General features: G+C 41.7%; 1 protein-coding gene across 2 annotated transcripts in view; it reads right to left on the bottom strand.

Annotated features, from left to right (window-relative positions):
- Nucleotides 1-14108, bottom strand: part of VWA3B (von Willebrand factor A domain containing 3B) — a 224117-nt gene that overhangs the window by 88011 nt on the left and 121998 nt on the right. For both annotated transcript variants that reach the window (XM_017871854.1, XM_017871853.1), the window contains exon 14: nt 8787-8969. In XM_017871854.1, the coding sequence (XP_017727343.1) occupies nt 8787-8969 (183 nt within the window). The remainder of the gene's footprint in view (nt 1-8786; nt 8970-14108) is intronic.

Genomic DNA, 14108 nt, shown 5'->3' with positions numbered 1-14108 from the left:
AAATGGGTCTTATTATTTTAAGATATGTTCCATCAATACCTAGTTTATGGAGAGTTTTTAACCTGAAGGGCTGTTGAATTTTACGACGTTGACCCTCTTTTCATGTGCTTCTTTGCCATCTGTAGATTCTCTTCGGTGAAATGTCTGTGCATACGTTTTGCCTATTTTCTGATTAGATGGTTTGTTTTCTACTGTTGAGTTTTAAGAGTTCTTCATATATTCTAGATACTAAGGCCTTTGTCTGATATGTCATTTGCAGATACTTTCTCTGAGTCTGCAGCTCATCTTTTCATGCTCTTAACAGGGTCTCCCAAAGAGTAAAAGCTTTTAATTTTGATGACGTTCAATATATTAACGCTTCCGTTTATGGATCATGCTTTTGGAATCAAGACTAAAAATTCTTTGGTAGCCTAACATCCCCACAATTTTTCCCACATTTCTTTCTAGAAGTTTTATAGTTTTATGTTTTAGATGTAAGTTCATGATCCATTTTGAGCTAAGATGTCCATGAGGTATGAGGTTTAGTTTGGGGTTTATTATTTTGCCTTTGGATATCCATTTGCTCCAACCATTTATGCAAATGGCTATCTTTCCTCCGCTGGATTGCTTCTGCATCTTTGTTGAAAATCAGTTGAGCATGTTGTGTGGGTGTGTTTCTTTAACTGTTCCATTGGTCTACGTGTCTGTTTCTACACTAAAGCCATACATCTTGATGAATGCAGCTACATAGTAAGCCTTAATACTGCGTATAATGATTCTTCCCACTTTATTTTTCTTTTTCAAGATTGTTTAAACTTTTTTAGAGCCTGTGACCTGTCACATAAATTTTAGATAGGCTTAACTATGTCTGTAAAAAACGTTTCTGGGGTTTTTATAGAAATTTTAATAAACCTGTAGATCAAGCTGGGGAGAACTGACGTCTCTAATATGTTGAGTCATTCAATCCATGAACAGAACATGTCTTTCCATTTATTTAGATCTTCTTTGATATCTTCAGCATTTTGTAATTTTCAACATAAAACTTCTATACATACTTTTTAGGTGCATAAATATTGCATCTTTGAAACTCAATTATAATTGGTATTGGGTATTTAATTTTCACTGCCACATGCTCACTGTTACTTTATCAAAATGTGATTGAATTGTGTGTGTATTAATTTTGTGACTTTGCTGAAATCTCGTAAAAGTTCTAGTTTTTTTTTTTTTTTTTGTAGGTCTCCTGGGGTTTTCTATGTACATAATATGTTACCTACAAATAAAAAGTTTTATTTCTTCCTTCCCAATCTGTATGCCTTTTATTTCTTTTCTTGCTTTGTTACCATGGTTAGAACTTCCAGTAGTACGGTGAATCAGAGTGGTGAGAATAGATGTCTTTGACTCTCTTCTAATCTTGAGGGGAAATCATTCAGCCTTTCACTACTAAGTATGACTCTAGCTGTAGGTGTTGCATTGATGTTCTTATTAAGTTGAGGAAGTTCTCCTCTATTTTCTATTTTGCTGAGAGTTTTTATTATGAATGGTGTAGAATTTGGTCAAGGCTTTTTCTGCATCAATTGATACAACCATACGATTTTTCTTCTTTAGCCTGTTGATACGCTGGATTATACTAATAGATTTTCTAATATTGAAACAATCAGTTACAAATTTCTTGAAACAAATGAACAAATATTTCCAATATACAAAAACAAATAACCGGGTGGGGTGGCTCATGCCTGTAACCTCAGCACATTGAGAGGCCAAGGCAGGTGGATCACATGAGGTCAGGAATTCGAGATCAGCCTGGCCAACATGGGGAAACCCTGTCTCTATTAAAAATACAAATTAGCTGGGCATGGTGGCCAGTGCCTATGTAATCCTAGCTACTCGGGAGGCTGAGGCAGAAGAATTGCTTGAACCACAGTGGTGGAGATTGCAGTGAGCCAAGATTGCGCCACTGCACTCCAGCCTGGGTAAAAAAAAGAACAAATATTCTTGTATATATGGAGTAAATCCCCCTTGATCATAGTGTATAATTTTTAATACATTGCTGGAATCATTTTGCTAATATTTTGTTAAGGATTTTTGCATGATATATTTCAAAAAATCCTTTTAGTTGAACCTACCTTTTTAGAATTAAAGTGAGTTTTTTGAAAGCAGCACATAGTTTGGTTGTGTTTTTTTTTTTCAATTCACTCTGCTGTATCTGTCTTTTGATTGGTATAATTAGACCATTAACTTAAAAAGTATTATTGACATGTTAGCACTTACTTCCAGTATTTTATAGTTTGTTTTCTCTGGTCTCATTCCTCTGTTCTTTCTCCTTGCATTCCTTCGGGTTATTTAAACTTCTTTTTTCTTACAATTCTATTTTGATTTATTTACATAGTTTTTGAATGTAGACCTTTGTATGGCTTTTGTAATGAATCCTGTCAGTATGACAGCATATATATGTGACTTATAACAGTCCCAGCATCAACATTTTACTCCTTCAATGAAAATAAGTAAACATCACTTCCATTTAGGTCCCTTTACCTTCTCCAGCTTCAAATACTATTGTCTTCAGTGTTGCGTGATGTTACAACTTTTGTTTCAATCATTAAAAATATGATTTGTAAATCTCATGAAGAAAAGGATAGATTATATCTCCCAATATTTCTGCTCTTTCTTCTTTTCTTTCTGATGCTCCAATTATATCTTTTATAATTTCCTTTTGCTTGAAAAACCTCCTGCAAACAATCAATAAAACTAAGTTTTCTAACAATAAGTTCTTTTAGTTTTTATTTATCTGAGAATATTTTTATCTCCCCTTCATCATTGAGAGATAGTTTTGTGAAATACAAAGTTTGGGGTTGCTAATACCTGTAATCTCAGCATTTTGGGAGGCTGAGGCAGGAGGACTGCTTGAGGCCAGGAGTTCAAGACTAGCCTGGGCAACACAGTGTGACCCTGTCTCTACAAATGAAAAAATTAGCCACGCATGGTGACACACACCTGTAGTCCTAACTACTTGGAAGCCTGAGGCAGGAGAATCACAGGAGCCCAACAGTTTAGGGCTTCAGTGAGCCAACACTGTGTCACCGCACTCCAGCCTGGGTGATGCAGTAAAACTCTGTCTCTAAAAATAAAATAAAATAAAATAATAAAATTCATGGTTAATGGTTCTTTCCTTTCCTACTTGAAAATATTGTGCCATTTTCCCCTGGCTTCTTTGGTCTTGGACAAAAAGTCTGCTGTCAAATCTGCAATTGAATTGGTGTCATTTTTATCACTTTTTTCTTTGTCTTTAATTTTCAAATGTTTAACTATGACACATCTTGGCCTGGATTTCTTTGGGCTTATCCTGTTTGGAGTTTACTCAGATTCTTGAATCTGTATATTTGTATATTTCACCAACTTTGGGAAGTTTTCGGCTATTATTTTGTCACTTTTTTTCAGACCCATTTTCCTTCGTTTCTTTTGTGGACTCTGATGATACTAATGCTGGATATTCTGTCATTGTCTCACAGGTCCCTGTAGTTCTATTTACTTTTTTTTTTTTTTTGGTCTATTTTCTCTCTGTTGTTTAGAATGACTGAATTTTGTTGTTCTGACATCAAGTTCACTGACATTATCTTGTCATCTCTACTTCACTATTGAACCTACCTACTGAGGTTTCAAAATTTTCTGTTCTTGTATTTTTCAGTTCACAAAGTTCCACTTGGATTTTTTTTTTTTTTTTTTTTTTTTTTTTTTTTTTTTTTTTTTTTTTTGTAATTCTTACTTATATTCTGAGACTGCCTATTTGTTCATTTGTTTCAAGAGGATTTGTAGTGATTGTTGAAGCATTTTTACGACAGCTTCTTTAAAATCCTGGCAGATCATTCCAACATATGATTCATCTCAGTGTGGGCATCATTTGTCATTTCTCATTCAAACTGGGGCTTTCTTGGCTCTTTGTGTGATGGGCACTTTTTTTTACTGAATCCTAGGCATTTTCTATTGTATGAGAAGATTCTGGGTCCTATTTAAAATCTTTTATTTTACTTGGTAGTTGCCCTGCTTAAATTGAGCATGTGGAATTTGTCCTATTTTTGTGGGTCTCTGTTTCAACGGCAGTTTGATGTTCAGAAGCTTTTGGTATTATCTTGGTCTTCTTTGCTAATCTGGTGCCATTCTGGACCCCACTGGTCCCTGCTGGTGCTGCCTGAAGAGACAGGAGGGGTTTTCCTCCGTCAGGCTTCCAGGTGTCTCTTGGTGCCTCCCCTGCTGTCCTCCAGGTGTTCCTGTGTCACTGGGTAGGGTAGGAGAGCCCTTGGCCCACTCTTTGGGTCAAAGAGTCTTCTGCAAGGGGCCACTGGTTCTAGCTGGGCCTCTCCTGCCTGTTCTTCCCATGGACTCTGATGTGTCTCTGCAGGAGAGGAGAGTCTCAAGCCTGCAGAGACAACAAGGCTTTCCAGATGGGCCACTGGCAGCTGTGTCCCTTTATCAAGCTCTGCCCACCTATCCAAGTAAACATCCTCCTCTGGTGTACTTCTTATATGTGTGGGGGCTGGGCTGTTATAGATAAACTCAACTTTCACTTGGGCATAACTATGCATCTGGTGAGCTTTCCCAGCTATTTTTTGTCGGGGCAAGCTGTCAGAGTGGCAGGATTAAGAGTTCAACTGTCTTTTTGTGGCACAGTTTTCTTTTGCGGGACAGTTTTCTCTTAAGGGTAGGGGGTTGACAGTGTACTGAGTAGCCCACCTAGCACCACCTCCTTCAGTCTCGTCAATGCTGAATGGAAGCGAAACCTCAGTCCTCCACTGGGCCCTGCTGACATTATGGGGAGGACCACTGTGGGGGCTAGTGCTGTTCCACACTTCCTCCCTTGGTCTCATGCTGCTGTACGAGTGTGGAGGTGAGGCTTCCCATTACTAACACCACAGATGGGGGAAAGCGGAACGTGGCCTTTCCCCAGCTCTCTCCCTTTTTAATGTTCATTGATGATGGCTCTTTGTAGAGACTCATCTTCATGCTGAATCCTGCTGACATGAGGACTCTGGCGAAGCACAACAGTGACTACACTGGCCTCACACTGCCTGGTTAGGTTGTGGTGCTGCCTGATAGGAGTGGAGGGTCCGCTTGACACTGGACACCGTGGACACTACCCTGGTAGGGGACTCAGGGCACTGCTGCTCCTGCCCACGCATGGATGAGAGATCAGCTTTCCACTCAGTCCCTCTGGTATTACCCTAGCAGGAAAATGTAAGCACCACCTGCTTCCAGAAGGAGAAAGAGCTTTCCACTAAGCCTCACTGACACAGCCTCAGCAAGGAAATCAGAGGATTGCTGCCTGCTTTCACCATGTAGGAATGGAAGTTTAGCTCCCTGGTCAGCTCTACTATTCCACTCGGCAGGGGGATCAGAGCACAGTTACTTGTTTCCATGAAGCAAGAGAGTGGGTGGAAGAGTGGCTCCCTGTTTGGCACCACTGAAATCCCAGGGGAGGGGATGTAGTTTTTCCGTGGTATATGACTGGAGTAGGACAGGTATTGTGAAAAAGGTTTTCTGTTGTTAAGCTGTGCTCTTCCTAGTCATTTGGCTGGGGCAGCGGTCGTGGGGAACGGGCTTTTCCTGCAGCATTTTTTGTCACTGCTTGTTGGAGATCCCAGGTTGGAGAGGCTTCTGCAGTGCCCTGTCTGGGATATATGAATAGAAATAAAGTCCCAAGGACTCATTGCCCAGGGACCTCAGAACTTGGAGAATGACACAACAATGAGTCTTTTTTTTTTTTAAGTTCCAGGATACATGTGCAGAACATACAGGTTTGTTACACAGGTAAACATATGCCATAGTGGTTTGTGGCACCTATCAACCTGGCACCTAGGCATTAAGCCCCATATGCATTAGCTATTTGTCCTGTCCTGATGCTCTCCCTCCCTTTGCCCCCCACCACTGACAGACCCCAGTGTGTGTTGTTCCCCTCCCTGTGTCCATGTGTTCTCATTGTTCAGCTCCCACTTGTAAGTGAGAACATGCAATGTGTGGTTTTCTGTTTCTGTGTTAGTTTGCTGAGGATGATGGCTTCCAGCTTCATCCATGTCCCTGAAAAGGAAGGATCTCATTCATTTTTATGGCTGCATAGTATTCCATGGTGTATATGTACCACATTTTCTTTATCCAGTCTATCATTGATGGGCATTTGGGTTGGTGCCATGTCTTTGCTATTGTGAATAGTGCTGCAATAAACGTATGTGTGCATGTGTCTTTATGGTAGAATGATTTACATTCCTTTGGGTATATACTGAGTAATGGGATTGCTGGGTCAAATGTATTTCTGGTTCTAGATTCTTGAGGAATCGCCACACTGTCTTCCACAATGGTTGAAGAATGACAGGACAATGAGTCCTTGTTCTCTTTTGGAGTTATAACCAGGGCTTTCTGGTTTTGAGACGGTGGACCTACAATAGATGGCACTACTCTATCTTTGCTGGAACTGGAAGTCCACCCTGTACTTTTTCTTACAATTATGCAATAAGAAATCTTTTTTACATATTTACCTATGTAGTCAGCATCATCTTTACCAATGCTTTTTATTCCTTAGCATAGATTCATATTTCTATCTGCTAAGGTTTTCCTTCTGTCTAAAGTACTACCCTTTAATGTTTCTAGTACTGCAGGCTTGTTGGTGATGAATTCTTTTAGTTTTTGCGTATCTTTTTTTTTTTTTTTTTATGAGACAGGATCTCACTGTCGCCCAGGCTGGAGTGCAGTTGCACGATCTCAGCTCACTGCAGCCTCTGCCTCCTGGGTTCAAGTGATCCTCCTGCTTCAGCGCCCCCTCAGGTAGCTAGAACTACAGGTGCAAACCACCATGCCCAGCTACTTTTTATATTTTTTGTAGAGGTGGGGTCTCGCCATGTTGCTCAGGCTGGTCTTGAATTCCTGAGCTCAAGCAGTCTGCCCACCTTGACCTCCCAAAGTGCTAGGATTACAGGTGTAAGCCACTGAACCTGACCGTTTTTGTATATCTTAAGAAGTCTATTTTATCTTCCTCTTTGACAGATATTTTCACCCTGCATAGACTCTATGTGGACAGTCTCTCAGTATTTTAAACATGTTTCTCCACTGTGTCCTCACTTGCATTATTTCTGATGAGACATCTGCTGTCATCTTTACTACTGTTCCTCGTGCACAATGTGTCCTCTATTATTTTAAGATGTTCCCTTTGTCACTGCTTCTGGAAAGTTTGATTCTGCCTTGGCCTGGTTTTCTTCACGTTTCTTGCGCTTGGGATTCATTGAGGTTCTTTTGGGTCTGTGGGTTTACCGTTGTAATCCAATTTGGAAAATTTTTGGCCACTGTTGTTTCAGTTGTGTTTATTAGGCTGCTTGGATTTTTCCACGACTCACTGATGCTCTGTTTTCTGTTTGGGTTTTTTTTTTTTTTTGAATTCTTGTTCTTCTGTGTTACATTTTGGATAGCTTCTATTACTGCCTTCCAATTCACTAGTCTTGTCTTACGTAATGTCTGATCTGCTGCTCATCCCATTCCACGTATTTTTTATTGCTAGACGTTTAATTTGTGTCTTACTTGTACCTTTCATGTCTCCCCTACAGTTACAAAGACTGTTTCAATGCTCTAATAGTAACATTGAGTTCTGGGTATATTTTAAGTCTTCAGTTTGTTTTTCCTCCTCATTATGGGTCTGTATTTTCCTACTTTTTTCCATGCCTGGTAATATTTGCTTGTATGCTAGGCATTGCTGATTTTACTTTGTTAGGTGGTGAATAGTTTTGTTTCCTTGTAATTATTCTTGGGGTTTGTTCTGGGATGCAGTTAAGTTAGCTGGAAATAGTTTGATCCTTTTAGGCCTTTCATTTAAGATTTGCTAGGTGGAACCGGAGTGTTTGGTTGCTCCCACTACTGAGGCAAGACTCTCCTGTGTATTTTACCCAGTGCCCAAAGGATTATGAAGTTTTCAAACCTCGCTAATGGGAGCACTCTTCCCAGCCCTCTGTGAGACTAAAGCACTGGTCCCTCCAATGCTTTTGGATGATTCATTCCCTAGTCCCAGGTAGTTCACTCACATGAAGCACTGATCAGTATTCTGACTTGTCCTGCTACCCACTGAATCTGGATTTAAAGTCACTCCTCAGAACATAAAACAAAAAACACACACCCTAGAAGGGCATCCTTGAAATGCATATGAACAGGCCAAGTCTGGAGGATGAGAGAACAGAATTTTATTTGCTTTCTCCCATTAGCCTATTAGAATAAATTGCTTTATCAGGTGGTCAAACGTTTATATAGTCTGAGAGGTCAGCAAGCAACTAACCACCTACATCCGACATTATTTGGTTTTCTACAAATATCTGTGTATAGCAGTGATTAACAAACTTCACATATAGTCCCCTGGGTATCCTTGTTAAAAACACAGATTCCTAAAGTTTGGCAAAATATTGATAATTATTGAATTTAAATTATGGGTACATGGGGGTCTATATATGCTTCTAATTTTGGGTAATGTTTGAAACTTTCTACAATAAAAGTTTAGAAGAAAACAAAATACATGCATTGATTTATAATTCCTGGGCCTCTATGCCTACAACCTGCTTTAGCATCTCTGAAATGGGATGCAGGAATCTGCTCAGATGCCCTAGCTCGGGTGGTCTTTGGGCTACATTCTGAGAAACACTGGTACACTCATTGTTAAGCGACTCATTTTTTTTTGTCTTAGTTATCTTTATGGTTGCTCTCTTCTCAGTGAAGGTATTATCCAGTGACCGCCAGCCTGTAATGCTCAAATAAATGAACACTCCCTTCTCAGCCCACCAAGCTCTTACCTGAACAGCCTCTGGAGGAGTGGGATCCTTGCAACCAAAATTATAAAAATGGAACTCTCCTCCAGTCAAAGCAGCAACCTCTTTCAAAAACCTGTTTGCAATCTCATCGTTGTAGTTGAAGGAGATGGTATAAATAGGAATTTCCTGAAAAACTTTGACCTGGTCTATAACCATTTCAGGCGGCTGAAACAATAAGTTTTGGGGGGGGGGGGGGGAGATGGAAAAAGAAGAAGAGAAAGAAAAGAATATGAAAATCCTTAGTATTTACTACAGATACTCAAACAGTAATTCCGTATACGTGGTGAGTGGCTCCTTATAAACATGTCGATTCAATTCAGTTAACAAAGAAAAGACTCTGTCAGATGGTGAGAGTACAGTGATCCACAAGACATGGGCCTTGGCTCGGAGGTCTCTCAATTGGGTGGGACAAAGAGGCTAGGAGAAAGATCTGCCTAACCAAGTCACTCAACTTTAGGTGCGCCTGAACTTAGAGTCCATGCATGCAAAGTGCTGGGCTGCAAAAGAGCAATTTCCAGCCTCCAACATGCTGTGGTCAACGCTTCCCACAGAGTGAAGGAAGATATGTTTGTTGAAGGCCTTCCCATATGCTGGGCATTCATCTTAGAAGCTGAAGAAAGCAGGCTGGCTCTGTGAGGCATGGATGAAGGAGTCCCAGAACTGAGAGAGGCTTCTTCACTGTACACAGGAGCCAGACAGGGAGTGGGCCCACCACTCCACAGCCCAGAGAAGCTGCTGGAATGAGTGATGGAAAGGGGCACGGTTAGGTAGTCTGCGGTGGTGAGAGGTTTGCTTCAACTTTCTGAGTCTGCCCTTTAAAGCTCTGAGGATATAAACCAGCAAAAGGACTCCTCAGTGGGGAGGGGCAGGAGGACAGGAATGGCTGTTTCCCGTTGCAGGGATGGAGCTCCCTCTGCTGTTAAGGGGCACCCCCACCCTCTGCCCAGCTCCCCAGCACCATCCTGGGCCACTTGAACATCATGCCAGTTTAGTATGAAGGAACCACCTGAGACTGGATGCAGGTGTGGGGCTTACAGTGATACACATGACAGTCTCGCCCACTCACGCTGTCTTCAGCTGTATGGAATGATGGAAACAGCTCCAGAGCTAGAGACCTGGGCTTGACGCTCATCCAGCACTGCCCATCTGAATGGCCTAGGGCATGTCCTGTCTAATGTGAGTTTCCTCATCTGTGGCTCAGAACTAATACTCCCTCCTTACAGGACTGCTGTGAGGAGTAAATGAGATGATGTTCCCTGGAAGGCATTCCACAAATATTTGTTGAGCATATTTGCCAGGTGCTGCTGTCAGCCTAGGATAAGGCCAAGCGGCACACCTGAGCTACTTTCCCCAGTTCCCTCTGCTCTGAATCTAAACAGCTGTGCAGTCAGGGATCCACACACATCAGCTGGAGTGGCCAGAAAGGCAGAGATTCCATCTCCTCCCTGCCTGAAGGAGGTCTGTTTGCGTATGTGCAGGTTGATCACCCTGCACCTTCCCCATCCTCCTGCCCTCACATACTCCATGCTAAGGCTTTAGCCATTAGTTTTATTTAGGATGGTGCATATGCCTTTACCATGTCCATTTTCTTGATTCCAGTCCAGGCCAGCCCCTCACTTCAAAGAATTCCCAAAATGACCACAGCCAAAGCTACATGGGGCTGTTCCCAGCAAAGACCCTGACAGTTTACATTACGGATGCCCACCAAAGGACACTTATCCAACGTGTATATGATTCCATTTTAATGAAGACTAATATTTCTAGAACCCCTTTGACCTTTTATAGTGCTCCCTCAGATATTTAATAAGCAGGCAGGAAGCTAGTGTCCATGTAACTGATCCAGAGCAGCATCTGTGTCTATTCTTCCAAGGAGAAAATTCTGCTGAATATTTGGAATAACAACACTGGCCTTACACATTCAGCTCCTACAAAGCCAGCAAAAATTCAAAAGCAAAAAATGGAGATTGAGTGGTACATCTCGATATCTTCTACATAGAACACGAATATCAAACATCAATTTGCCTTTTTGAGAGAATCCAAGGAATAATGCAAAAAAAGACCACGTGTGTCGAAAAGGCAGTGTTGAATCCAGAAGTTCTCAAGAATTTCTAAATTATATTTGGGGTGATTTGCACATTTCTGACTCAAGCTTTTTTTTTTTCTTTTAGACGATGTCTCACTCCATCACCCAGTCTGGAGTGCAGTGGCACAATCTCAGCTCACTGCAACCTCCACCTCCCAGGTTCAAGCAATTCTCCTGCCTCCTCAGCCTCCTGAGTAGCTGGGATTACAGGTGCGTGCCACCAGGCCTGGCTAATTTTTTTTGTATGTTTAGTACAGACTGGGTTTCACCATGCTGGCCAGGCTGGTTTCAAACCCCTGACCTCAAGTGATCTGCCTGCCTCAGCCTCCCGAAATGCAAGGATTACAGGTGTGAGCCACTGCGCTTGGCCTGACTCCAGCCATTATCCATATCCTTGATTCCCCATCTTTGAGCGGACCCTCAGGATCTGGCGAAATAGATTGATCTTCTCTCCAGAAAAAAAAATTTTTGAGTGTATGTTGTATCTATTATTGGGAGATTCCAGAGCCTCAGAAGTCCATACTGGACTGTAGATCAATAATTCTTCTCAATCCACTGCTTGTGGGGATGTTGTTTGTGACATCCTCTTTGGGGGTTGCTGTTTGGCAGTATCGATCAAAACATGGACCTTGCAGCTGAGTCCGCTTCTCAGAATGTATACTACAGATATACTCACTCACCTGCAAACCAATATATGCACAGAGTTCCTTTGGCAAGACTGTGTAAAACAAAAAGCTCAAAAACAATCTGACTGTGCATCTGCCCGGGACTAGCTAAATAAGTGATGGGATAGCCATGTGATGGAACCTAGAAGAGAATGAGGACGCTCTGTATTAAACGATATGAAGCCATCTCCAAGGTATACTGCTTGATGAATAAAGGTGCAGAATCGTGTGTATAATAGGCTAACATTTGTTTTTGTAAAAAAGAGGAAATATATATGAATACATTTTTGCTGTATAACAGAAACCATCTCTGAAAGGAGATACAGAAAAACTAGTTATATCAGGTGTCTTCTAAGCTGGTGAAAGGGGTGAGAGGTAGAATTTTCTCTGGCTATGCTTTTCTATGAAGGTAGAAAAGAATGCATTAGAATATGCATTACTATTCAAAAATTAAACAAAAATAGCTTTAAGGTGCAAGTTTTATTAAATTCATATAACAGAATGCGACGCAGTCGTTGAGAAGGATGCTTCTGAAAATTTTCATGACTTGGAAAATGCATGTGATAGGTGAGATAGGAAAAAAACCCACAAAATTCAATTATGAGTGATTTAAATTTTGTCTTTTTTTTGTTTGTTTTTTTCTTAGAGACAGGGACTCTCTCTGTTGCCCGGGCTGGAGTGCAGCAGTGCAATCACAGCTCACTGCATCCTTGAACTCCTGGGTTCAAACAATCCTTCTACTTCAACCTTCTGAGTAGCTAGGACTACAGGTGCACACCACCACGCCCAGCTAATTTTTAAATTTTTTGGAGAGACAGGGTCTCAATACATTGCCCAGGCTGGTCTCGAACTCCTGGGCTCAAGCAATCCTCCTGCCTCAGCCTACCAAAGTGTTGAGATTACAGGAGTGAGCCACCTCACCCAACCACCTTTTCTCCTTTTTAATGCTTATCTGTGTTTTCCAAATTGTCCACAGTGTAAACAATTTTAAAGATCAGTAAGAGTATATTAAAAAGAAAAATAACACCTTGACTTGCCTAGATGTCTCTCAAGTCGGAATCTTCAGGCCACACTGTCCCCAAACTCTAGCTCCATATATTTTTAGGGACTTTTAGACACCCATGCACTCACTACAGGTTTGCAAACTCAGCTTCCCCCACTAGCCACCCCCAAGCCTACTTGCCTCTTCTTGAAATCTGCATTTCAATCAGTTAATATCATAATCATTGTCACCCAGGAATCAGTCATCCTGACTCCTTTCTGCCTTGCTCCTACCTTCTCCTCACCTCCCATTCACTGCTTCCAAACTGGCCATGGGGTCCTGTTGATGCTGCTTCCCGTGGCTCACGTCTGGAGGCAGTCTCCTCCTCCCATTCCTGCTGCTCCCACCCAAGGCTGGGTCCTTCCCAGGTTTCCTCAAGGACCCAGCAGCAGGCCGTGGCAGCGCCAGCCTTTCCCTGGCACAACCGATCCATGTTTCTGAGACGCAGATGGGTAGGGTGGCCGGCTCCTCTGAGAGTTCCTCTCTGTGGTGACACCACCCTTCTAATGTGACATTCAAGGACTTTCACAGTCTCCCACAACCCAACGTTTTCACCTCCACCCTCATCTTCTTCTGTTGCCCCTGCCCTCAGCTTGTTTCTCTGAGTCCCCCACATATTTCCACACCTCTGTGTCCCTTCTGCCCAGGACACCAACAGTGTCCTCTGTTCCAAAGATTCCTTCTTCTATTTCCAAACACAGCTCAAATGTCCCCACCTCGCTGGAACCTGCCCTGGCCTTCTCTCCATCTGTACAGCAAAATCTATCACTCTGCGCTCCTAGACATAGCACAGGCAACCCTGTTCCCGTGTTGTATTAAACTGTATACATCTAGCACATTCTCCAAAGCACAAGCTTCCCAAAGGCAGGGATGAGCTATTATTCATCTTTATAGCCTCAGACCCTGGCACCACATGTGGAACAGAAGAGAGACACGAACTGCTTCCAAAGAGAAAACACAGTGAAGTTGATAAGTAAAAATAATTTAAAATAAATTTTCACTTTACACACTCCCTTTCTGCCATAAATCTAAAGCTGCAGTAAAATCCAGATGCTTACTCTCTTTAAGCCCTGAACTTTTTGCCACAGGATATTTTAGGATATTTGCCTAGCAGTCTGCATATGCAAACATCTCACAAGGAAAAACACGAGTTGACACTAATTCACTTTAGCTGCTAATTTACATTTCACTGGCCTGAAAATCCTTCCATTTATTTAATGCCTGGAATACTCGTCTTTCATTCACAAAGCTCAAAAGAAGATGAACAGACTCCTCTACAGCTTTTCAAATATTTTCCAGCGAGGCTAAACAAAACAAAGGACATTTTGCTAGAAAGGCAGGTTTTTGTTTAAATGAGTACTAAGTTAGCATTAGAGGTAAAGCCAAGGACATTATGCAGTGACATGTTTAGATTCAGCGTCTCCAGAGGAAAAAAAAAAAAATAATCTCCTCACTCTTCATTTGTAATAAAATGTAAACCAGTCTTCAGTGGACGGCAGACATCTCCTTTTGTG

The sequence above is a fragment of the Rhinopithecus bieti genome, unplaced genomic scaffold (assembly GCF_001698545.2).
Source record: "Rhinopithecus bieti isolate Rb0 unplaced genomic scaffold, ASM169854v2 scaffold_6935, whole genome shotgun sequence".
Lineage (NCBI taxonomy): Eukaryota > Metazoa > Chordata > Mammalia > Primates > Cercopithecidae > Rhinopithecus > Rhinopithecus bieti.
This window is presented reverse-complemented; position numbering and strand designations above follow the sequence as displayed.